The 26,796-nt window shown below is 34.7% G+C and overlaps 1 protein-coding gene across 1 annotated transcript; it reads right to left on the bottom strand.

Moving 5' to 3' along the window:
• Positions 1 to 7,240: 7,240 nt before the first annotated feature.
• On the bottom strand, positions 7,241 to 25,409 carry LOC129001769 (uncharacterized). Its single transcript, XM_054429208.1, has 11 exons — positions 25,041 to 25,409; positions 23,020 to 23,198; positions 21,192 to 21,581; positions 20,081 to 20,189; positions 19,105 to 19,290; positions 18,190 to 18,311; positions 12,995 to 13,234; positions 12,213 to 12,365; positions 10,915 to 11,088; positions 10,062 to 10,179; positions 7,241 to 9,301 (listed from the first exon to the last, which is right to left on the bottom strand). The coding sequence occupies exons 1-11, from the start codon at positions 25,099 to 25,101 to the stop codon at positions 7,422 to 7,424; spliced, it is 3,612 nt and encodes a 1,203-aa protein (XP_054285183.1). The 5' UTR covers positions 25,102 to 25,409; the 3' UTR covers positions 7,241 to 7,421.
• Between the last annotated feature and the right edge of the window lie 1,387 nt (positions 25,410 to 26,796).

Raw genomic sequence — 26,796 nt, 5'->3', positions numbered from 1 at the left:
GTTTTGACCATAATGTTCCCAGATTTGACAGTGGTCGCCCACACCACGTTGGGAACACGTGCAGAAACAGACGCGGAAATCATAACTTGATCTTCCATTCTGAATTCAATAAAGTATTTTTGATCACTTTAATCCAATAACATAAAGAGGGTGTTTTCATGTATCTGCTTGTACTGGGCGACGCCAAACCCACTGAAAACTAGCTGAAATTGTACACGAAGGGAAATCATTAGAAATATGTTTAAACATTCATGTCGTTAAAATCCCCTCAGGCTACGCCACGTGAACGATTCAACATTCGAGTGGGAGGTATTACCATAGATTAAAAGAAGTAGACAACTACAATATTTACATTTTTTATTAATTTTGACTTCTCAAACCCATCTGTTTCTCAACATCCAACATCTCAATGTCTCCAACTACTACCAACACACACCTCCAACTCTTAATCATCACGACCATCTCCACTACTCCACTACTATCCAAAATCTTCAGAAAATCGCAATAATTATTTTTGTAAGGGGGACTACCACAGTGTTTATAAGTACCTAAGAAATGCAAGTTGATTTTTGTTGTCAGTAGATAGCTAAGTCATGTATTTGATTTTTTATTGTTCCAAAAGTGTTTTGTCTACTTATAAAACATTGCCTGACGTTTGTCAATACTGTTTAAAATAGTTTACATAACAATAAATATATTATTTCTGATTTATAATATACCAGCATCATCACATATCCTACACATTCAATATCTCCAAATCTTCAATCTCCGCATCTCCCAGCGTGATCCATCTCTCTGAACTTTCCGAGCGCCTCCGGGCTCCCAAATTGAATTTTAATAGAAACCGGTGAAAATTAATTATGTATTAATGGCAAAATTTTCACGCGTCGATTCGCTCTCGCTGAACTACAGTGATTTGTGACGTCTCGGAACTCAACAATGGATTTATTTTAGTCTGGTTTCAAGGCTTTTATACGCTGACGCTGTTGACTACTTATCGACCTGTTGGGGAGATTTTAAAATCGTCTTTTTTACTTCTACTATTGATAAAATTAGATACCGTATCTCATAACCATGTATACAACAATGACAATTTGAGAATTTCTAATTAGAGCTGACAGATTTATCAGCTGACATCAGATGTTTTAAATAGTTTTATTGAATTTTGGTTGCTATGAAGAGGAACCAGTTACCCTAAACAATGTTCAAATCCCACAGAGCAATGAAGTTAAATACTTGGGAATTACCCTTGACAGAAGGCTTACTTGGAAAACCCATATCTGGAACAAGAGAATTTCGTTAAATTTAAAATTCAGAAACCTTTTGGCTATTAAATAAAAATTCAAAATTAACAACAGAAAATAAATTGCTATTATATATAAAACTATTCTGAAACCAGTGTGGACGTACGGTATCCAACTGTGGGGGACATCCAGTGAATCCAATCTGAACATCATCCAAAGATTCCAATCTAAAGTTCTAAGACACATTCTCCAGGCACCATGGTTCGTCAGTAACGAAGTGATTCACAGGGACAGTCGAACCCCAACAGTTGAAGAAGAAATTTCAAAATTAAGTGCCAAATACTTAATAGTATATTTCGTACCTAGGGCCGAAAATGAGGTTTTGCCGGCTCGAGATAGTTTTTAAGTTCGAGACGAAGTCGAGAACTTAAATCGATCGAGAGCTGCAAAACCATTTCGGTCCGTGGTACGAACGCTATTTTTCACCACACTATACCCTATTACCACTATTCACCACTATGCACACTGATAGTCAACACAACTTTAAGGATATGTGAAGAAATAATTTGAGGAATCAGCAAAAATAAAAATAAATAGTTGCTAGGCAACGGTGACAATAACACAATCCTATTGCAATGCTATGGATTTTTATTGTGTATTTAAAATGCATTCATGTTTTAAGTAAGTAAGTGGACAGCTGATTTTGCGGCCCCGGCCTGTAAAAACCTGCTCGGTCCCCAAATTACGATGACAGCTGGCATGGCCAGCAAAACGTAACTTTCAGCCACCAATTAACGTATGTAATACAGCCAAAAACATCATAGTGTGGTGAAAAGAAATTAGAGTACCATCCTAACTACCTTGCTTTAAATTTATTGGACAACAGCAACTATACATACAGATTGAAAAGATGCTATGTTTTGAACTTAAGTAGTCGTTTTTAGACTTTTGTACCAAATATGCAAAGTTTGTGTGTTAGCTCTATTGTTGGATAAATACTAACTACTGTGTTTGAATTTTATCAAATTTGCTTATTGTTTATTTTTTGTTGAACAGATTGTAAATGAAATTAAATGTTAAAAAAAAAATTAAGAGGAAAATAAACAAAGGGACATTCTTTTCCAACAAAAGTGGATCATTTTTCTTTGCACTAAACAATTAATTGTTAATTACTTTTAAAAATATGTTAAATTAAAACAATGATATTTAGTGGAAACCTCTAGACTTAATTTCAAGTATTCTCCTATTTAAAAGTGGTTCGTTCCACTAAACAACCGACAGGGTCCACTGATGTCAACTATAGATTTCTGTCGACTACGCAAACGTTCAAACCAATCAACATTGAAAACTTATAACGTCAGGTATTTTATGTCACATCTATTATCAAATGTTATAGTACTAAATACTTTTTGAGAACAACGAATTTTGACACTTTGAATGGCTTATTCATTCAACTATGTTACAATTATTGAATATAGGCCTAACAATGTTTAATCAGATCCGTGTGTAGACAGGATGTCTGATTCAGTGTCCAAAATTCAATGGTTTCATCCAATCCTACTCAATAAAATTGGCATTTAAAAAAAAATATTTTTGACCAACGACGCCATACGCCACAGTAACTTGCAGGCGATTCCCAGTTGTCAGCCTACCAATGTGTATTGTACGCCCACGTGGTCGCGGCACCACAAAGGTGTCGGACAATACGTGGACCTGTCACATGTCAGAGGTAGAGTGCTCGAAATCGAGCGGAGGAAACGTATCATGTTAAATATACTAGCACCACATAGGTGATGTATTTCTGTATTCGGTGCTAGTAATAGGCCTAAACACTGCAGCTAAGAAACTTAAATTTGAAATAGGCTACATCTTTTGGTGCTTTCGTGGCACTGGAACGGGTGGATCCGAAATGTGCCGTTGATTTCCTGGGCTCCTAAATTGAACACCTGAATTGTGCCGACGCTAAGGGGCCCTAAACAAACGCCCGTCGTTTACAATAGCAGTGGTAATACATTTGCTTCTTATCTCTTATGATTTAGTAGGGTGTCATCATTTTCTCTGTATGTTTAGTTTTTTTCTGGGTTTTTAGTCTGAAACTGTTTTGACACATTACGTCAGAGCACTAGAGGGTTTAGGGATTATCAAATACTGTAGATCGAATTACAGACTATAGGGTATATTTCTGTGATCAAATTCATTCGTAATTGGTGGTCAACCCAGACGTCTGGGAGCGAAGTCCCAGGCTCTACCAACCACTAGGTCAGATCCCTTCCCATCTATATATATAATTCTGTAAGATAAAATTTTTACCAGAAACTTGTGGACGTCTGGTAAGTTGCAGAAAAAGGGGGAGAGGTCTTAAATTAAAGGTCTTGACCCCAGGGACTCGGGGAAAATACCAGAATTCCCATAAAGTTGCCAGAAAACGAGATATAACGTAAAGTATCCACCATAAGAAAAGCATGGGGACTGAAAAACGTCTGCATTCTAATCAGCTGTTACTTATTTATTTGCAATGTATACATTTATTCCGAAAGTCAATGTTGTTAAATAATGTTTCAAAATGAAATGTACTGTATTTGTTTAATTTTTTTGTTTTCCGTTTTTATTATGAGTGAAGTAACTAGACAGGGTAGGGGAAGACCTGCAAGACGTGAAGAGTATCCAGGATTTTTTTTCGTTTTTATAATGAGTGATGAAGTAACTTATCAGGGTAGGGGAGGACCTGCAAGACGTGGAAGAGTATCTAGGAATTCAACTAACACAAGAAATGCTGAAAGAGAACGTCATGTAAGGCCTAAATATGAAAGAAATCCACAAGCTGGTTTACAACCTTCCTTCAGAAGAATGCTGGAAAATGAGTTGAGTGTCGTTTCTCACAATCTAGGTCCTTTTAACAGCACTTGCATGTATTGTGGCACATTTCAGTTCGCAGAGGAGGCCACAAATGGACATTTCGAAGCATGTTGCCACAATGGACTCATTAACATGCCACAAACACAGTTAAATGACGAACTAAAAGAAATGTTTTTACATGATTCTAACTTCATAAAAAACATAAGGCTATACAGCAGCAAATAAAAGAAACCTCTTATAACAATTAAAACATATTTACGCTTATACTGTTACTCACAAGACGGGCGGTAAATATACAAAAGAGATGGTAAGTGGTGATCGATTTCGATTGGACACTCCAATCATCATCAGACCCAATAGGCGAATGACAATAATAACATGTACCTACAATGCTGATCGAGAAGTTATTTAATACAACAGTGCAACGGTTTTTGCGTCGCTTTCTGCTACAGAAAAAGAGATTCCGGGAAATGGGCCTTACTGTTTTAAAATTTAGGGACAAATTTATAGATATATTTCTGACTTACGGTAGCCTACTATATACCGCGAAATGGGGAGTTGCCTTCATAAGGACAATTGTGTATAAATTAGTTGACCTGACCCCGTTGCAAAGCAAGGGTAGCGACTAGTGACTGAATTAAATACTCCCGCTGCACTAAAAGGATTTCTATTTTTCTAGTGGGATGTTCACTGAAATATTTCCTGAAAAAATGTCAGATTTGTCCTTTATTTAAATAACATTATTTAAAAAGCAATTAGTTAAAAATATCAAATCCTCATAATGCTCTGCTCCCATTACCCGATCTTGCTGATTCACAAATTTAATTAAGTTTACCTAGCCTTACACATGCTTTCACATTACATGTATGCCAAATTTGACCAAAATCAGACCAAAACCACTGAAGTTACAGTGTTCGCAGATATGTGTGATAGCCATACATTTATATTTTGAACTAACATTGTTTTTGGCATCTAGGACTATCAAAATAAAAATCAATGGGCTTAGGGAGGACTATAGGTAACAGCTTCTTCCCTATAGGGAAATTTGCTAATAGATTAATATTTCTTGTTTGTTGATGTGACTGGTGTATCCCAAACACTTTGTGCCTTTAGACAGGTTGACAGCGTTTGCACAATCTGATTCTTATCACACCACCCACTGTTTAGTGAAATCATAGTCAAAGAGACAGCTTATCATACAGCAGGACATCATAGATATCTGATAACAATATGACATGAGCCAGCATGTACAACACTGTAACATGTTTAACAATGGATATGTTGTGCAATCGTAGTTTTCTTCACTAATAAATTTGGTTGTATATTGTTTGAAAACAGCAAGCTTCTTGAGGTTTATGTATCTAACCTAAAAAAAACTGTAGCATAACCCTAACAGTTACTTGTTTTACTGATCTAAATGGGTTTTTTACTTCTGCTGCACCCCAAAGGTAATTTCTATTTTTAATCCGTTTCTCTGTATCCAGGCTAAATTGACCTAAATATGAGAGAAAACTGATTGTATAATGTAGTAAAATTCATTGTGTACTTATTTACTTTCTTGATAACTTTATCCAAAGTTTATACAAAGTTAAATGTGTTATTGTGGAGAACAAATAAAAAGAATATTTTGTACAAAGAAGTTTTTTTATCAAATATCACAAATTACAAAACAGTTCAGGAGAGTATTCATGAAACTATTCATAAACTTAACAGACGCTTAAAAATATAAATATAATAGGGTTTACATTTTAAATTAATATAAATGAAATATCATTGATGGTATATGAAACATAAAAAATTATATAAAACAGTTTTGGGGGAAGGCGGCCAAAACCTATTACCAAAACCTCATGAAAAATAAATTTCACTTGGCACTTGTATTAGGACAATGTTTGATTGCAGAGAGTAAAATAGTACTATATTATCCTAAAATTGTTCGAAAAAGTTTAGAATATGTTTGTCTCAAAAGGTTTTGTAGATTTTTTGACATAATAGGCTAGTATTACACGAACTGAATATACAAATTTCATAGAATATTTTTCTTTGTTTTTTTGGCTCACAAGTATGCGTCAAAACTGTCTTGAAGTAAGTGAAATTTGACATTGACTATACACGAAATAGACTTCCCATGTAATGTAAAATCAGATTACCATTTGGTAAAATTGAAACATAAGGGGAGTTCTCATAGGTACAAGTACTAAGAGAAGGAAATTTGGAAAAAGTAAAACATCTGTAAAAATAAATAGCTTAAATTCTGCATAGGAAATTCACTAAAAACCACAAAATTTTGATATGCATGTAACAATCCCTTCCAAGAAAATATCTAATGAAAATGGAGCTATACCAATTCCCATCAGTCCAAATATGTAAAATCACATCCTAATCTCAATCATAGGTAGAAAAGAGGGGTTGTTAATTTCAACATAAATTTCTTAAAAGTACCAACATGAGAAATTGCCATATTTCATTTTGTGAGAAAATTTTATAATTATTATTACAGCAATAAAATTTAAAACCTTTTGGAGACAAATATATTTTAACTAGTATCAATAATTATTACTTTGGAAGGAATCAGTATGTTATCCACTGTATTTTTAAAATACTTCATAATTATAATTACAAGTCATTTTTAACATGTATAGGGGGCGAGGCCTTTTGATAATATAAATGGTGACTTATTTCAAATCGGGAAATTGGTGTGACAAAATAAGATAATAATTTAAAGTTCTTCAAAAATGTACAAGGTACACAAATTAAATTATATAAAATACAAACAATAAATATAAATAAACTACATAAAATTTATGTATAAAAACAACAAATCAATCCAAGAAATGTAAATATATAGAATTGAAAATGCCAAATAATAATATGACATAGAATGCCTAAATATATATAAATATTATAAATTCGAGCTTACATTAAAACATAAAAAGTCTTAAACCTAAAATAAATAACAATGAGCTAATTATATGCGCGATTATATGAAATTAAGATGTAAAAAACATGTCAAAAATTGATATGAAATAATGTTGTGTGACACTTAAAAGAAACTTGCTCACAATATACCAATAAAAGTGCCAGTAATAATGAAATTTTTTTTAACCAAAACAATAAATTTAAGTCTTGGCAATTGCTGTAAAAGAGCATTTTATCTTTGATGCAGCTAATATCTTTTTATATTTATAAAATACAAAATTTAAAAACTATGTTAGTTAGAAAGTCCAAGTCAAGTTTAAAACAACTAAACTGGAAGACTATGTCTTAAGCCTTGTTAAAGCTTAGAATTAACTATCAGCCATGGTTTATTAGTCCAAAGTTTCAAGAATTGTTGTGCACTCCGATTCTCTTGAGGAATGACTTTGCCCAAGTTATGTTGAGTTTCAGAGATCCGCCATTTTCCTCCAAAAGTCCCGGCTCATACTTGTTCAAAATTTCTTTGGCTGTTGCAATAGCTAAGAAAGAAGAAACCTTTTCTCCTGACCTAACTAGATCTTTTATACATTCTTGGACGAGTTCATCATACTTCCCTAACCGCAACGGACGACCTCTCTGGGAATATCCGAGACTTGTTACTTGGCAATGCTTCTTCTTCATCAAATACTTTTCCCTCAGCCCTCGTACAGTGCTTTCCGGAACGTCATGGCCAAGAATATTGGCAAAATGTTGGCATGCTTTTAAACTTCCATGCTCTGCAGCGAATTTCCCGATTTCAGCTCTTACTTCAGGGCTGTAAGTTGTATAAGTTCCTCTCTTTTTGGATCCTTTGTCTTTTTTCTTTGTCTGTTTTTTAGCATTTGGCCTTTTTCCATCTGGTGGTTTTTCTGAATCACTAAAGTCTGAAGACTTTGAGTCTAACCTTTCAAGGATCTCATGTTTTTTATGAGTTACAAGTTTCGTGACAACAGGGACTGGAACTGAAGACTTTGAGTTGAACCTGTCAACATCATGTTTTGCAGGATGAGTCATAAGTTCAGTAACAACAGGCAGGTTTTCCTGGTAACATTCAGACGTAAAGCTTGGCTGCATTTCACTCCTATTTGAAACCTTTAGAGGCTCTTTTTCTGAAATTAGAGTCAAAATCGTTGGCTGAAGAGGTTGAGAAGCGAGAAAATGGGGAAGGAAAGGACCTCCTCTGTCTTGGTTGGTGAGGACCAAGGAATGTTGCGGGACAAGGGACGACTGAGCCTGTTGATTATCTGAATCGTCGGGAACATTGGAGGGTTTTTCAGAGTTTATTCTACCACCTATTACAGCTATTGGGTAAGGGGGAGGAGCTGTTGGTAGTGTAACAGGTATGGAAGATGAGAAGTTTTGAAGTGAGTGATAATTGCTTTGTGTAGTAATGACGGAGGCATTGGCTGCAGTCTGATAGCAAATGTTGTTACCTGCTTGAGGCTGATTCAACTGATACAACGTCACCGGGTTGTTCTGTGTCTCAGGAAACGTGCTGTAAACATTGACATGCACTGTCTCCTGATTGCCACAACTCATCGGTTCCATACTCTGGATATTTTGACTAGCTTCTTCGTTCTGGCTTTGAAACTTATCAAGATACATCTCGTGAAATCTCCTCACCGTCCTTTCCTTCACTGGCATCTGAAGCTTTTCAGTGAAATGCTCCACCGTGTCTTTTACAGAATGGTTAACAGCGTATTCACCGATTTCTAGTTTCATCTTCACTGTGTATCTTTTCACTCTTGATTCATTATTTCTAATCGGATTCACATTTCTTCTATCTTCAGGAAACATAGACTCTTCACTCTGTTTTTGTTCGGATGCTGGACGCCTGCTCAAGTATGTTGCTTTGAACTTCCTGACATGGCCTTGAGAGATGTCTCTTTTTAAGCGTTCAGAAAAGAACTTTGCTGCCGGTTCCACCCCGTAGTTGACAGCGAAACGTCCGATTTCATCTATGGCTGAAGGTGTGAAGGCACTGTATATCTTGACGAGGTTGCGGATGGTACTCTCGTTCACCAAAGTTCCAAGTCTCTCTGAGAAGTACTTGGCTGCAGCAGTATTACCGTTCTTCACTGCGTACTCTACCATCTGCTCCTGTAGCTCCACCGAGTACTTGTGATACTTGCCTCTTCTTCTTCTCTCGTCTTTTGTTGCCTCTAAAAGAGCTTTCACTGCTGACACTGTGCTCTCCTTCCAAGTCCCAGGCAGTTGGACATTTGGTCTTTTCAAGTTGTTTGTTTCTGAAAAATTAAATGTAAAATTAATTCCTGAACCCTACTTTTTTACACTCAACCATTAATAACTGTTCAGAATTCATTTTAGAGATAAATTTACAATTACTGTATTCAGAAATGTATTATTGTACAACATGTAATTTATGGAATGGTTGGCACTTGTGCCAACCAATTTATGTCCATTATTGTATTTAGTGCAGAAAAAATTTATTGTTTTACAATTTTTTTGTAAATAAAAGCACTTTTTCATTTCATTTTATTTCATTTTTGGAATGGACTAAAGTGTAAAGTCAAGATTCTACCCATAACAAAAATTTAGAGAAGGATTATTTTAAATAAGATCTTAAAAGATTTATTCACAATCTGCATACCAGCCCTTTTTAGCATAACTTTTGTTTTTTATGACCCTCGAAATTAACAATTAATTGTGTGGAAATAATTTTGAGTATTATACCCAGAGCAGCTCAGCTAATTTTCATCTTATGCTCAGCAAAAATTACTAGTAAGTCCAAATCGCTGAGTCACATTGTATGTTCTGGTGAAGTCTAATAAATTACAAAAAAAATCCCAAATTTCAAATAGATTTTATTCTTTTGAGTCCAGCTCATAGTCAATTTTTTCTTACTAACACATAAAATAAACTTCAAAAGTTCAGATTTTTTATTTGTTTATTTTATTTTATCTGATGATTTCTGCTCAACACTAACACTAAAAGTAAACTTAAAATTGAAGAACATATTTCAAACTAATCTTGTACAAAAAATACCTCGAGACTTGTTGAGTCGTTTTTTGTTTAGCAGACGACGGTAGCCTTCTCCCTGGTGTTTGCGTTGGTGAATGCGAAACGAAAGCTTAGACGTAAACAAGGTGTCACAATGCCTGCACTGAAACATAGTATTTTTTTTAAACAATCTATACATAAAGATACTAAGAAAGATTTTCAAGAGTTTAATAGGTTCAGAGTGTCTACTTGAAATTATTTTATTTAAACCTATTAGTATGGGCTTTATCACACAACGCTTTATCCAATGCCAAAGTGTTTTGAATCAAAATTGCAAAATCTGAAGAAAAACATAAAAACATGTCTCCCTTATTATTTGTATGAGAGATTGTTAGAATGAAAACTTGAACAAATCATGATTTTTAAAGTTAGGCTACTGTATAGCTTTAACTTATAGGTTAACCATAAATTGTTATTGAATCACTTAGCCCTACACTACACAGCTGCTTATTTTCGAAAAAAAATATTGAAAACAAGCTGGAAGTCATTTGAGAGGTTATCTTTACTTAAAAAGTATTTTTTCAAACTAAGTTTGTTTAATTGATGTAGGTAGCAATATGACAAAAATATAGTTCATCCATCACAGAGGCAAAAAGTTTCTTTTCAACCCTTGCTCATTTTCCGAAACTTTAGCTCGGGTCGAAGAGCCCTAGTGATGAAACGTCCAATTTTTTCTCCCTGAATGTTTACACCCTAGAGAGTAAAATAAAAATCAGCTGTTTTAATTATTACCTATGTTGGATTATTGAGAGTCAAATGTCAGTACTGAACTAGCAATTATACTAGTTACCAACAGCAAAACACAGTTATTTTTAAAGGGTCTATGACAGGATAATACCTGCAGAAGTCTGTTGTGAGGTTTTCTTCTCCGTAGTTTGTAGGTGTTGTTTCCATCAACATTTTCTTTATCTTGGTCCAACAATGTGAAACTCAGAGGATTGTGTTTGAACAGGAGTGAAAACGGAGACTCATAAGAGAACGGTAAGAATTCTTTCAACTCTCCAATGCGATACTGGAACATTTACATCAGTAAAGAATATGAAAAAATATATATATATTCACTATAACTGATAGTGAACCCCAATATACAGGCATTTTTTAAAAACACAATGGAACATAATATAATGGCCTCATACATTATAATATCCCTCTTTCTTATATTAAGCTGAATTAATTTGAAAATAGACCTATTTTTAGATGGTGCTTAGTAATCTGGAATCTTTTGCAATACAACATTGTATAAGTTCTACTGTAGAAAGATCAACACAATCTGGTGTCAACAGATATAAAACTTTACAGAAAAATGAAAAAAAAACCCTGAACAGCTGGTCGATAATAGATAATCTACTTGTTAGAATATATGATAATTTAATTTCTTTACCAACTACAGTAGGCCTAGACCCCCTCTTAACCGACCTCGCATTAACCGATAGTCGGACTGTCCGCACTCGCTCTTGAAATATTACAGTTTGTTTTAAACGACCTTGTTTTGAGAGCAGTTCGGTTTAACCACCACTTTCTAGGAATCTCGGCATTTCAAACACGCAAACAGGATGTTTAACATCCTGTCTCATAACGAAATGGCTAGTTGTATCTTTAATTTTGACAATAACTTCTGTACTGTATTATGATATATTTGGAAAGCACCAGTTAATATTACTATAGGTGTTACCTTTACCATGTTTTGGGTTTATTTGTGATTTTTCAATCATCAATACCCTACTTAAAAAAGGAGATAAGTGTAATTTATTTTGTAAATAATGCACACACGACTTCAGAAAAATGATAAGCCTATATCATTCCAAATGAATAGCACTTAATTTTTTTAAGTTTTTAGAGATTACCCGTTTTAACCAACCTTTTGAGTTAGGTATCCGACCTAGGTCCGGTCCCATTAGGGTTGGTTAAGAGGGGGTCTACTTTACTGCCAAAGAGAGTGAGGTGGCGTAGTGGTTAGAGCGCAGGACTTCAGTCCCTGAGGTCCCGGGTTCGATCCCCGCCAAGTCACCAATGGATTTTATCTAAGTGATAATGCCGCAACCCCTAGGTCTAGCCTGAAGTAATGTGAAAAACAATCCCAGGCTTGTACCTAGCGTCCTAGGAAAAAAAACTGCCAAAGAGAACTAAATCACAAACCTGGAAGAGGAAGAGATCCAGGTACTGGTCCCAGTTGCAAGGGTGGGCCTGCACTAGTCTCTCCATTAGGGGTTCCACCCAGCTACATGACGACTGTTGTTGGTCCACACTGTCTATGGTAGCAGACGTAAACATATCACCCAACTGTGAGGCCTTGAAACACAAACCAATATCAAGCATATGGTAAGACTATTGAGTTAAGATCTTCAGTTTTTGTAGATCTATGGTAAAAGGAAAAATTAGAAGATTAGTTGTTCAAAGACGGCTTAAGAGTACGAGTAGAAATGTAAAACTAGGATGGTTGAAGACGTTTGAGAGGGTGTGGCAAATAATATTTTAATGGAGTTGATATGTTGCAGGGAAGGAGATCAAGAGGAAGACCAGAAGTAAGTGGATAGAAGAGATTTAGAGATTAATGGAGATTTAAAGAGTGAGATGCAGATGTAGAAGAATGGGAACTGTGGAGGGATGAAGCATGCAGAAATATAGCAACAGGGTATGTATTCCTATGTTAAAATATACCAGGCAAATTTTACAACTTTTTTCTGTAGGATCTAAAAATTTACAATTTGTATTGAAAGAAAACACCCTCAAACATTTTAACAACAAGCACTCCAAAACTCTACCACAAGAAATTTTGTTTCTATCATTTAAGAACACAAATAATGTGGGATTTATCGAAAGAATTTAAGTAACTACACACTTCTGAGCTTGTGTGAGGAAAACATCAATCAGCTTCAACAATGAGGAATACATATTAAAACTAATGTACAAATATCTACCTTTGCCACAAAATCTTCATTCACAGCTAGTACAAGTTCCTGTGAGCACCCAACAAGCGAACATCGAGCGAACCCGAAATTGCAAAACTCATGGAAGATGAAGTCCGAGAGGAACTCTGAGTGTTCACAGGCTGGACAAGGGCGAGCACAGCACCAGCCAGAGTCAGGGTCTGATAGAGTAGCGATGTACTCGTTGTGGCCAGTCGTCGTAGCATACGGCCCGTGCAATTGTACTTCTACCTGTCAACAAAAAAAGGTGACGATATAAACCTTGCAAATACCTCTCCTACAAGCATCCAACACGTATATAAATGTGTAAATACTAGTGATGTGTCGGGCACTTTTTGCCTGTAATACTTCCCAATTGCTCAAATTCGAGCAAGAGGTACTGTTCAGTACGGTTTTGTAAATATGGTAATTAGTTATTTATCTTATAAAAAGATAGGGCATTTGCCAGGAATTATTAAGGAAATTGACAGGAAAGCAGGCTTACCTTTAAATAAGTCCATAGAGACACATAAAACATCACAAAATTAAAAGTAGAAATTTTCGTGGTCACTGACCACTTTTTCAACCACTGGAGATTGGAGAAAAAAAAAAAAAAATTTTTTTTTTTTTTTCTTCAATCTCCAGTGGTTGAAAAAGTGGTCAGTGACCACGAAAATTTCTACTTTTAATTTTGTGATGTTTTATGTGTCTCTATGGACTTATTTAAAGGTAAGCCTGCTTAATTAGTTATTTAATCATTATTCATGTACTGTATTTTATTAACATTTAATTAACAGTGTGCATAGGTTTTTAACATTTGTTTGTATATTAGTTACTTATTTTAAGTCTGTAAAATGTACTCTACTCTACTCACACACACACACACACCACGGCAATTCCGCTCCCCCACATTCTCCTTAAAATCATACGATGCCTACGTCATATGGCGTGATCTATCTCTGTCTCTTTCCCTCTCATGGAAAATTCAAATTTCCCCACCATGATTTTATTCAGTTAGCGTCTAAAACCTTCCTCGTTCGGACGTATGTGCCGCGCCGCGCCGTTTTTCTGGCAATCTCTCGGTCTTTTGACCACCTCGTGGTGGAAGTGTCCCCACATTCAAACCTCTATCTCTTATTAGTGAAAAATAATACTAAATTCTCCCTTTCGAGTGTGTGCAGTGCATCAGAACCTCAAGAACTTCTTGTGTGTCCCTCAGCGTGGTGAGCTCACCCAATCCCCATTCCCCCTGCAACCTTCCAGTGTTGGATTTTTACATTGAAAGGTATGTGACACTGTTTTTTTCTAATCTCTATTAACTCTCATATCGAACAGGTACAATAGTTCTATTTAATTCTAGTTGATCAACACTTAAAAGTTTGTATTTCATAACAAAGATTTAACAAAGACTTATGAATCTATATCAAGGCCACATTAAAAAAAAACAGGCCGTAATGCTCGTCAAGCATGACGTCACTCTAGAAGACGGCAATGACGTATATATGTATTTATTTAATTATTTTTCAAGGAAAGATTAAAACAAGCAGCTGATCACAAACGGCTAACATTACGTCACTGCCCTATTCTATCGTGACGTCATGCTTGACGAGCATTACAGCCTGTTTTTTTAGTGTGGCCTTGATCTATCTATATATTTAATACACAGTTGTAACACTGTTTTCTTAGTAATTACTGGTCTTAGTAATTACTGGACCGATCTACAAGATTTATGTCTCAAATTAAAGGGGATAGTGTGTAGATTTGCCGAACTTCCTTAGAATTTACGTTTTTTCTAAGGGCTACGACCTACAGCCTTTTAAAGGTCGAGTCAATACAATTCTTATTGAAGAATATAATTCACAGTTTATAAATTATTCGTCAGCTGTTTAATGTTTGTCAGACATTTGATATTATTTTTATATCCTCACTTTCAGTATGCAATTGTTAAACTTGGAGTTCCTGTTTATAAACACACGATTTTGATCAAGGAAAGTGTATTTGTTAACTTATTTTTGAAATGTTTTCGTTTTCCTTCAAAGTGATCTGAAGAAAAGTGGTAATTGAGTTTAAGTTTGAGTATGGAATGTGAAATAATACCCATAGTAGGGAACGGAAACTTATTGTTTTGATCAATATAATTTATTCTCTACGGCCACCAGAATAATCATTAGGAAATCCGCTTGCAAGTTGTACATATAATTGCTAATGAGTGGGAAACATACAAACATTTTATAGTAGGTGACGAATCTTACTCAAGATCAGTGTTAGACGTTCAGTGGTACCAAACTTTACCTTCTCGAGATGGCGAGTTCGCTGGGATACGTGGAACTACAATATATCAGTCAACTTTTTTTCAAGTACATAGGGAAGTTGCTTGAGAAACTGTGACTTACGATTTCGGTTCTGGCGAAGAAGTATCTGACTTGATGTTTAATGGCAATGTTGACTCGGGTCATTATAGCGTTATAAAACTTTGTCATTAACCCCAGGATGTGAAAAGTACAAAAAGAAAAAGAAAAGGTAATCATTAACCGGGCGTAAAGAGACACACAGAACGAAAAAAAAAACATGTAGAGAACCATCGAACTAAAAAGGTAAAGAGCAGTGATGGTGTTAAATGTGCTCTGGAAGTCCTTTCTAAAAAATACAATTTTTTTTTAATTGTAGTCGTTAGATTGGATTTGTCAGTACTGCAAATCTATGAATTTTGAGTCAGAACAGACTAACTGGGACACAAATAGTTTTTCCTTATGTTGTCACAAGGGGAAGGTAAAATGAACTCCTTATCAACATTGTGAGTTTATGGAAAATCTTATCAACAGCGACTATAAAAAATGTATTAAGGGTCAAAAGAGACAAAAAACTATTTGAGTAAAATATAATAAAAATCTGCATTTGAAATGGCCAGTTCTAAGTCTCACTTGAATCAACATCTTTCTGGTAGTGTTAGTCTACATAGTTTTAAAATCCACGACTCCTTTTCCATCAAATTGGACCGTTAATACCCTCTAACATTGAAAAAAGTATGCCCAACTTTATATATACGACGTAAACACAGCTTTTACTCACAGTATGGGTCAAAGATTCGTGAAATGTGAACAACTGCTGATGCGTGATTTACATGTAGGCTAAGTGACTATTTTTATTCCATACAACAAAAATGTAATGAAAAAAAAAAACGACGAATATAGGAATATACTTGAGCAAATTATCTAAATAGCATAAATAGCTGCTTATTAGGTTATCAGCATTGCCCAGTTCGTATACTATTTATTTTTCAAATGAAACTCGAATTAATATAAAACATTCATTTGGTTAAAATAATATATCGGTTTGATTAATATAAAACCGTTTATACAGGCAAACTATCAGTTCTATTTCATGTAAAAAATTAAACAACCCCTAAATAAAATACAAAGATAAACAGTATTTGTTAATTATTATTTCTTTTATTGCTGACAATATTCCCGTGGCGGAGCACGGGCGGTTAACTAGTATACATAAAAGGCAAAGCTCTCACTGACTCACTCATCACTAATACTCTTACTTCTCATTTACCTAGGAGGCTGAAATTTGGTACACTGATTCTTTAGGCATTAAATAGGAAAACTAAGTTGTTTTTATTCTGATCGGACTCTCGGGCTCCGCTCCAGTGGCTCTGAAGTTTCCCATGTTAACCTTATGAGTACTCATATTTAAATGGAATTAATGAATCTTAACAGCTGTTTCAATTAAACAAGTTGATTCTGTTCTATGATGTTTAATAGCTTTAAAGTTACAAGGATTACCAACAGGGTGCAGCACTATTTATTTTTTCTTATGACAACAGCAAATTTGCAACCAAAAGGTAAATGAGCGTAGCGAACGAATTTCAACCTGGAGGCAAGTTAGCGTAGCGAATGAGCTAACCTGAAGGCAAGTGAGCGCAGCGAACGAGCTCCAACCTAAAGGTGAGTGAGCGTAGCGAGCGAACTTCAACCAGGACATGATTGAGCCATGCGCACGAGCTCACTTATGAAGTTAAGGTACAGCTAGTATGTTATAAATACGTAACACTTTTAAGATGCTGAATGAGCAAAATTTGTGACTGCACAAAAACAAAACACCTTAGCTGCAAAGCGCAACCACAATGAATGGGGGTTGCAACTTGCAAATTGTATAAAGTTTAATTAAGTGGAAATCGTAATTTGCCAAAGTTCATTGAAACTCTGTGGACCCTCATAGAAGGATTGTTTTCAAATATCTCAAATTGTGGAACAAAGAGGGTGAAGGTTAACCCTCCGAGTGTTATGTGTCGTAAAAGCGACTCATAACACACTTTGTGTAGTGTTTTGTGTCGCTTTTGCAACTCACAAACACTGTTTACGGCGAAGGCTCTATGACTGACTAAATCGGATTGAACTGGATCGAGTTAGGTATCGTTTTTTTTGGCAGATTCTAAGCTTTCTCCCGAGGTCTGTCTCTAAGCGCTTTTTTTTCTCTAGCCGATCATAATTGTAGCAGACAGCTGACGTGCGTATTTGTAAACAGCTTGGTTAACCTCGCACCGATGACTGATGTGTTTTATTACGTTTATCATTGTTTTAGTCTTAAAAATCAAAAGTAGTGATACACGTGGTGCATTATAAGAAGATTTAAGTGATTTTGAAGGGCTGGTTGATGATCCTGAAGAAGTAGGTAGTGATATTGATGTAAATTATCAGCCAGATTCCTAGCTATGGTTAGGCTATGCATTCTTAGCTAAACGCTATGTACCGAAATCTGTTTTTTGCCCATAACTTATTTATTTGCAAATCTACTTCCTTATATTATTATATTTTTGGAATCCTCATAAAATTCTGAACAAAGTGGCTATTTTAAAATATTTGTAGACCTATAAATTATAACAATTTATTGAGCGCAAACATAATTTTTTTTAATTTCTTTTATAATTTTTGAAAAAATTGTTGAACATTTTTTTTTGTAATGTTTTATATGTTACATTGAAGCCCATAATTTTCCAAACAAAATGATATATAAAACAGTATACTTTACATTGTTTTTAAGTTTCTAAGATACATTTTAACAAAACCCTGCGATAGCGCAATAAATGGGCGAACATTAAGACCAAAACTAGAGACACTTGGAGGATTAATACATTTTACAAATAGTTATAGAAGATCTTACTTTGATCAAAATATTTTACGTGCTGAGAAACTATGGCTCACCTTCCTCCAGATTCCCACACCATTGTTACACGATTCCCTCACACCTCTCAGAGGAGAGGCGGGGGAAGGTGAGGGGGAGAGAGGGGAGGGGTCTTCAACTGCATCGGAATCTTCAGACTCTCCTGCAACAAGATGTAAACAGTGTTAACAGATAGGGAAAAAATATCAAGAATCAAGAATTTATTGCAACAAATTACAAAAAGAACATATTGTATAGTTGAGGCCAATATGAGAGTATAAATAAAAGGTAGACTAACATTTTAGAGATAAAGTGGAGCCTCTAATAAGGAGTCAGGGTCAGAGTACTGCAACGAATAATAGGAAGCTTTTACACACAACCCAAATTACAAGGACAAGACTAACTCATAATTTACTGTCCCTTTTTTTTACTTTATTTCCAAACAGCTGATACACATCTTTGCATTGCTGACTATAAGGTTTAGTTTCATTGGGATTTTATTGTGAATAAATCCATAAAATGTAATAAATCAATAAAGTTTCCTTTGTCAATCAGCTCCTGTAGTGTAACAAATATTACGGCTGTTTTAACATCTCTGTGCCATCATCAAACGTAAAGCCGTAAGGCGTTGTTAATACAGAAAAATATTTGATAACATTTGTTAAACTACAGGAGATGATTGACGACAGGTAACTTAATTGATTTAGTCAAAGGATCAGCTCAGCGGCTAAAAAATATGGATCCATACAAATTTAAGTAAAATAAAAAGATAATTTTTAGGATTTAAATAAAATAAAAAAAATTCTGAACAGGAATCTAGTGATTTTATCTTTATTGACAAGAGATTACCACAATGTCGCCATGATACCATAAGATGCTCACATGTTGCAGCTTTAGTTAACTATTTCGCTTCTCTTCTGACTATGTATTTATCAACAACACATTTTAAAACTTACCCCCAAGAGCAGCCATTCCCAGAGTGGGTCCCCCGGGGCAGGGGTGGAGAGGTCCCCTCATCGGGTCAATCTGGTCCGAGCACTTGTCGCACTTTTTCACAAAGTTGACCACATCAGTATACATTCCTCGCCAGAAATATTTCATGTTCAACTTGTTAAACATCTTCTTGACTCCCAAGTGAACACCTGGAATAAGGTAGCATTTTTATTTCCAATACAAAAATATTGACTGGTTGTAACATATCAAATTTAGGTTCTTTGAATAACAACTCAAATTTAGAGCCATGCGAACGAGCTCACTTGTGAAGTTAAACGGGGCAAAGCCCGCTGGTACAGCTAGTTAGTTATATTTATAAGTAATTTTCGGGGAACCAGCTGGTCTAGTGGTTAGAGCACGGGACTCCGGTTCCTGGGGTTCCGGGTTCAAATCCAGCCAAATCACCAATGGATTTTATCTAAGTGATAATGCCGTAACCCCTAGGTCTAGCCTGAAGTAATGTGAAAAACAATTCCGGTCTCGTGCCTAGCGTCCTAGGAGAAAAAAAAAACTATAAGTTATTTTTTAACTATTTCCCATAAGCTATAAAACTATCTCTTTTAGATCTTAGAGCTGGGCTTGTTAGGTGGATAAATATTTGAATAGAACTCTTGAAAAAATAATTGCTACGTAAATACACAAGATAACTTCTTGATCAGCATTGTACGTGTTATCTTTGACTATTCATACAACAACAGTCAATGGTGTTATTAAATTTACGGAAAGTAAACAAAAGAACATGTTTTAAGTGTTATGAGACACTTTTACGTTCTATTTACTTTCCGTAAATACACAAGATAAATCAAATGTATTATGTAACATAAAAATTTTTTTTAAAAGGGATGTTGAATCTAACTCTTACAAAAACAATCTTTGGGGGATGAAGAATACTTTTTAATCTTACAGATCTTCATAAAACCCAAATCAATTTCAATTTACCTGTTTCTTTTACCACATGAATGTCCGACAGCATGTCTTCTTGTTGGTCTTTCCTCATAATCACTTCCTTTGGTTGTTTACTTTTGTGATACAGTTTGTCATTTATAATCTGAAAAAGAGAACAAGTCATACATTAAGTTGTTAAAAATTTACATAATAACTTATTTAGCAACACATCAGATAACCCAACACATATGAAAATACCCCCGCCGCAGCAAACCTGCAGACTAAGCGAATTTCCATTTGACTGATTGGATTTACACTGAAATGTCTACTTAAAAATATAACATTTATTCTTGATTTAAATAGAATTAGTTTAACAAGTACTTAGGTTTGCTGCATCAGGGAGGGTAAAACTGTTTTTTTTTGTAAAATGTGAATAGTTAGTAAGAAATAAAAACATTTTCCAAATTTGATCAAAATATGTTCACAAACAAGCAAACTACAACAGTTTACTTATTCTCCATAAGAATAACATGGGAATTTTAAATTTACAATTTTTTGGAATTTTCTCCGTAACCATTAGGCGCATAATAACGCTTCAATATACTAAATTATTAATTTTTTAAGCTCTACAAAATGGTTTGGAAAGAAATTGCTAAATTTTATGTTTTTTGGGTCAAAAATGGGAAAAACCTATTTTTACCCCATAAAACCCCCCGTAAACCCCCGTTCCCATGGTCCGATCATGCTGGATCGCGAACTCGTTCGAATAAACGTACGTTTACACGTTTGTACCAAATTTCATCAAAATCGGATCATTTTTGCTCGAGTTATCGTGCTGACGGACACATATATATATGAATTTGAACGGATGGTGTTTTTGGCCTCTAGGGACCTCAAAACGAAAAAAAAAATCGGTCCCGCGTCCAGGTCTTACCATGAGTACTACGGTAATAGCTTATTCCCTATATGGGAAATTCGCTAAAAGGATCACGAAAATAAAGAATGTTTACATCCAATGTAAACAAACAAACAAAATGGGCTTTTAACATAAAAATAATAAAAATTAGTGTTTATAAGTAGCAAATGTAGGCCTAATATTTTCTTAAACTAACAAACGATTAAAAAATTAAATTCAAAATTTCCGTTTAAGAAGTTTCCAACTAACCAGATAATTCTGAGCTCGTTTCTTCAGGGATTTAGCATAGTTTTCAGACACATTCGGAGGACATTGGCCGCTAATTAAGAATTTTTGGATTTCCAAAAAGTAATCGAACCCCTCGGCCGGATATGTGGGTTCGCTTAGTTCCAAGGGAGTCTTGAGTATTACTGCAGGTTCTGATAGGTCGGTTGACGTGGCCATATCCTCCATGGTTGGTGCAGACGAGGGGAACGAGGGCGAAGGTGTGAGCAGCGGCAGGACAGGGTTGTTCATGTACGGGTTGGAAGTGGTGTACGTGTGAAGTGGCGTTGTGGAAACTGTCATCGGCTGATACAGGGTGTGGTTTGTTACCAAACTGTTGTGTTCCATTTGCTGATTTGGCTCGTAACTTATCGTCTGAAAACACAGGGTTCACATAATCATCATTTTATTTTAAAATAAACACTCCTTTTTAATCTGGATTTTTTTGTAAAACTTATAAGAATTATGAAGTAAGAGGATTAAACCTTGAAAAAGCCAATTAATAATTTGATATAGGCTAAATATTTAAGTTATATAACCTATACCACGTGCTCTATTTGCGGGGGAACATGGCGGAACAGAGTTCCGATACCTCTCTTTTGGAAATATAAAAATATTGGCCTAAATAGGTAGGCTACAAATAAAATTAAATAGGTTACAGTTCCAGCACCTCATTTTTTTTAAATCGAGCACTGGATAAAGTTATACCTAAGTTAAAGAAATCTGAATTGAAATCTTGAATTTTGATTAATTATGAATAGGCCTATATCAAGACTCATATTTTTCTAATGTAGGTTAGACGAAGATGGAGAATCAATTTTATTAATTTACAATTACAACTGTTGTTGATAGGTAGGCCTACCTACTTTGGGAAAGTAAGTAAATCAATGTACCTAACCAAATGAGATTAACAATGAAAAATTATTTCCATAAAACTTGCCTGTTAAAAAGAACATTCATTATTATCAATTAATTTTTTTCTGAATATATCTATATTTTATTTTTTATCCGATATTACTTTTTTATTAACGAATTGAATCATATCAGCTGGCAACTACAAATAAATACTGTTCTGTATCAACAAACAATTAAAACAAAAATTAACTTATAATGAAATGAAACTGTTCTAAACTTACCTAACATAGGGTAGCTTAACCAAACTTGCTGTAACATTTTAAAATTCAGTTTGATATTCACCACTTGCCTTTTACGTTATCAAACGGAATTTTGAAATGGTACAGCAAGTTTGGTTAGTTATGTTAGGTTAGCTTAGAACTTTTTCATTTCTTAATCAGGGTAGGATAAGTATATTTTTTAGCCTAAACAAGATCAGTGTTGTCAATTTGTTATTTAAATGTGTTTTAAGATATTAAAACAGAAGGAATATGGATAGTAAAGGAACACAAATATTGATATTGAACACAAAAATATGATTAAACCTAAATTTTAAAAAAATCATTGATAATAATTAATGTTCCCTTTAACAAGAAAGTGCCCTATTTTTTTATTACTAACCTCTCCTCAATTTATCCCTATTCATCCATCTATCACTTAAGATTTTGTAAGTACTTACTTATTCTTCAATTACAGTATTAGCCTACTATAGGCTACACCGTATTACTACCTTTCTGAAAATGTACCTAATACCAAAACCAACGTATACTGATAATTCTCAGTGACAAAGCGGAAGAAATTTGAAATCAAGACTTTTATTTTTTCTACATAGTAGGCCTAGGCCTATTCTACATTTTAGGAATACCTGTTTCCAACCACTTATTAGTCATCTCTATTAGTCATCAAATGATCCACTCACTTGAGAGTACTGTATCGGCTGCAGCTGAGTCAGGTGTTGATGTTGCATTCGCGACGACAGTGTTTGACGGATGTCTCCGATACATTGTACAGGAGCTGTAAGCTGCACAACAGACGTCTCCGGTCCGCAGGCTCCACTTGTGTAAACGCAGCTATTGGTCTTACCCAGCTCGCAAGGGTCTGTAAACATAACAGCATTTACTATCAAATTAAAAGTAGATAGGTGTCGGTACCTATCGTTATTAAATGTACCCAACTTAGTTGTAAAATATTTTTTTGGTGAGTAAAAATTAACAAGTCAAGTTTACCCCATAGGGTAGTGATTTTCCACTGTAATTTACAAGTCTAACCGGTTGAAACCCATTCAAATCTACGGTTACTATTGCGGTTTAAAGAAAATCATTTATTTAAGTATCAATCGATGATAAATAACTCCATTTTTGGAACAATTTGGGTTCTTTGTGATTCAGCAGTGTGCTTTAGGTACGTTCGATCTTAATCAATACCGTAACTCAAATGAAGGCTGGTACCTATTTCACTGGAGGTTCTTAAATCAAAACATATTATAGTAGGATCAATAAGAATTGAGTAAAAATAGCCAAATTTAAATTCCATATCCGAGAAATAATCAAATTTAGGTTTTTTTTAAGAGTACTAATACAGTATCTTGAACTTAACAGATTCAAACGATCAATACGTCTCAAATGAAAACCTTTATTTCAAGGAGTATTCTAAACCAGCCACTTTACTTACATATAAAAAATAAAATAAAAATGGTGTTAGGTATCATTGATTGCAGATAAGTCTTAAAATAATTATAATTATTATGTTGATTCAGCAGTGTCCTTCAGGTACCTCCGACCTTAATAGCCTAATCAATAGGCTAGCTCAAATGAAAGCTGATATCTCACTGAAGGGTCTTGGACCAAAACTTATAGGTTAATGTAATTAGTAACTTACTAGGGAAATACGTCTTTAATTGGAGTTACAAAGAATACCGGTATGAAAAAAGTAAAATTTATATTTTTTGATCAAGTAGGTAATACAATAAGTTAGATAACTGAATGATGATTCTTTATGGAAAATCTGTGCATGCATACCTACCTTTAATTTAAGACCAAAATTATGGAAATCGGTAAGGTAGAAGAGCCAAAGGAACTCGGAAAAGAAAAACCAAATTTAACTCCCATAAGAAATGTACAGGGAGGAGAGCAAGCTGCTTTTTGTAATAACTCGAAATATAAGTCAGATAAATTAATGCTGAAGCTTGATGGCAAATCTGTGAGTCCATACCTTTCATTTTTAAAAGACCAACATTTATGAAAATCGGTCAGATAGATAAGCTGAACCGACATGGAAAAGAAAACTAAATATTTAATATATACCATAGATGACATAACATTTGTAGCAAATAAAGTGTGTAGTCTTTTGTTTTCATTGTTTGATATCTTATGGAGGAAAAAATATGAAAAGCTGGTTAGCTGGTTGGTTAAAATGCTCATTTAGTAATCATTTCATGTCAACGGTTCGATCCTGAGAACGATTACAATGGCTTTTTGATGGTTCAAAACTGGACCCAGGTGTCCTTGGTCGTTGGGTTTTTAAAAAGGGTGGCTAATGTAACAGCTAATCTTAGTCATAACAAAGTTACACAAGGCATCTTACTTTTTTAAATATGGCTACGATAGGCCTATGATAACACAAATCCATAAAAATAGCCAAGGCCGGAAATTTTACCTACCATCAAATCTAGGAGACAACCTAGGAAGGGCTTATCGTTTAAGTCCTACTGACATTGCTAGAGCTGTTGACCTTGACGGCCAAGGGAAGGGTGGATAGTCTATGTAAAGATTGAATTGGGTAAATTTCTACCAAATATCTAGACACAATTTATATGTGGTCTAAGATTGATCTCAAGGGACCAAAATTTTAAGTTATCTGGAACATAGGCCTAACTTATTAATAGCCTAAGCTTATTTATAATTTATTCAACTCAAAAAGTGAATAGCTTCACAAACTTACCTGAAGTAATGCAGTTTTCCAGACTTACGACTAAAAGGCCGTGGTCATTTTGAACTTCCATGGTTAGCAAACGAAATTGTAACTTACTAGCCTACCCTAAATAAGTTACAAAGCTCTGTCCTTAGGTATTGTATTGCACATTATATGCAGCAAAGACACCACAAACATCGGATGGAATTAATAACACCATAGGGTATACCAACGACGTGTGTTGCAATTAAACAATAAACATATTAAAATAGGCTTACACAGTAACAGAGTAGGCCGAACAAAAACTTAAATTTTGAGTCTAAAACACACATAACCTATTTGAAAACTGTACTAAGGCAGACAAAAATTGATTAAACCCCTATTTTAATTCACAAGTATAATTTTAATTCATATTGCCTCTTCAAAAATGTCTTAAATACGAACGATACAGATAGAAGTCTTAACCTAGTAACATAACAACAGTCACTAGTCAGTTCAGTTTGAGGTTACAAGATGGGAGACGGGACTGTTTATTTTTGTTATTATTTGTTTTCTTTTTAGAAAGTTATCAAGCCATCCGAAAACGTTTTACGTGATTAAAATTAATCATTGATTATTTTAAATTAATGAATTCGAAAACGACTTGCGAATATCCCCTAATATTCTGTTTTACTGTAACTGTGTCCAACACTCTAAAGACCATTAATCGATATGTATAAATAATCAATTTCTTTCTATATAATAAATCTGTTATCTCATTCATTCAACATGAACTTCATTGTAAACTTGGTTCATTGTTCGTTCGTGGAGTCATACCTAGGTCCACCGCGGTCAATCTCCCCCGCGCTAGTTTCCGCAAGGTCTGCGGCCGGCGGAGTATGAGACCAACAATCCCTCCCACTTGCCTCTGAGTCGCACAGTTTGGTTTGGCCGACCTAACCAAACGGTGCGGCGGACAACTGAGACTACTTCACTCGTAACTACGCCTGCAAAATCTAGGATACTTTACCAAAACACTGCTGTATTGCGGGCTGACTAAGAGACCGTTTTCTGTAAAGTAGGTAGTAACTGTACAAATTACCGTACACTTGCTTGGCTACGAAAAATAATTATTTAATTATCATATCTATTCCACGATTATTAATGGTTTTAAAATCCATACACCACTTTACTTACTAATATTAATGGTACAGATTAAGCACATAACATTAGAATGATAATTTACTTTAAACACAAATGCAAATTGTTAACGACAACATTTAATTAAAGACAAATCAATCAAATAACAATAAGCCGTTTAGTTATTAACACAAAAGGTTTCGTATGATTAGATTATGCATACTGATAAACCACCTATGGCCATCTATAATAATATTTGGGGTTTGTTTCCCGAGTCGGGTTAGCTCTTCTACTCGACCGATTTTCACAATTTTGGCCTCAAACTAAAGGTATGGACGCACTACAGATTTGCAATCAAGAATCGGCATTCATTTTTATTTACGTATATTTCGAGTTATGCACAAAATGTGTCCCTGTACATTTCTAATGGGAGTTAAATTAGTTTTTTTCAAGTTCGTTTGGCTCTTCTGCTCAATCCATTTTCTTAATTTTGGTCTTAAAATAAAGTTATGCAAGCAAATATTTGTGATCAAACATAATCATTAATTTTTCTAATGTATTACCCAACGAAAAAATTTAATTTTTTTTACTTCAATTAAAGATGTATTTCAGCAGCTCTAACTAAATTACCCTATAAGTTTTGGTCTAAAAACCATTAGTGATATAA

The sequence above is a fragment of the Macrosteles quadrilineatus genome, unplaced genomic scaffold (assembly GCF_028750875.1).
Source record: "Macrosteles quadrilineatus isolate MER2022 unplaced genomic scaffold, UCM_ALF_1.0 Scaffold_8__2_contigs__length_117827958, whole genome shotgun sequence".
NCBI classification, from domain to species: Eukaryota; Metazoa; Arthropoda; class Insecta; order Hemiptera; family Cicadellidae; genus Macrosteles; species Macrosteles quadrilineatus.
Note: the sequence above shows the minus strand (reverse complement) of the source record. Positions and strands in the feature narration are given on the sequence as shown.

Coding starts and splice junctions, on each gene's coding strand:
- LOC129001769 (XM_054429208.1), bottom strand. CDS start 25,101: ATGGAAGTTCAAAATGACCACGGCCTTTTAGTCGTAAGTCTGGAAAAC. Junction 23,199..25,040: donor GGAAAACTGCATTACTTCAG/GTAAGTTTGTGA, acceptor TTATGTTTACAG/ACCCTTGCGAGCTGGGTAAG. Junction 19,291..20,080: donor TCATGTGGTAAAAGAAACAG/GTAAATTGAAAT, acceptor ACCTTATTCCAG/GTGTTCACTTGGGAGTCAAG.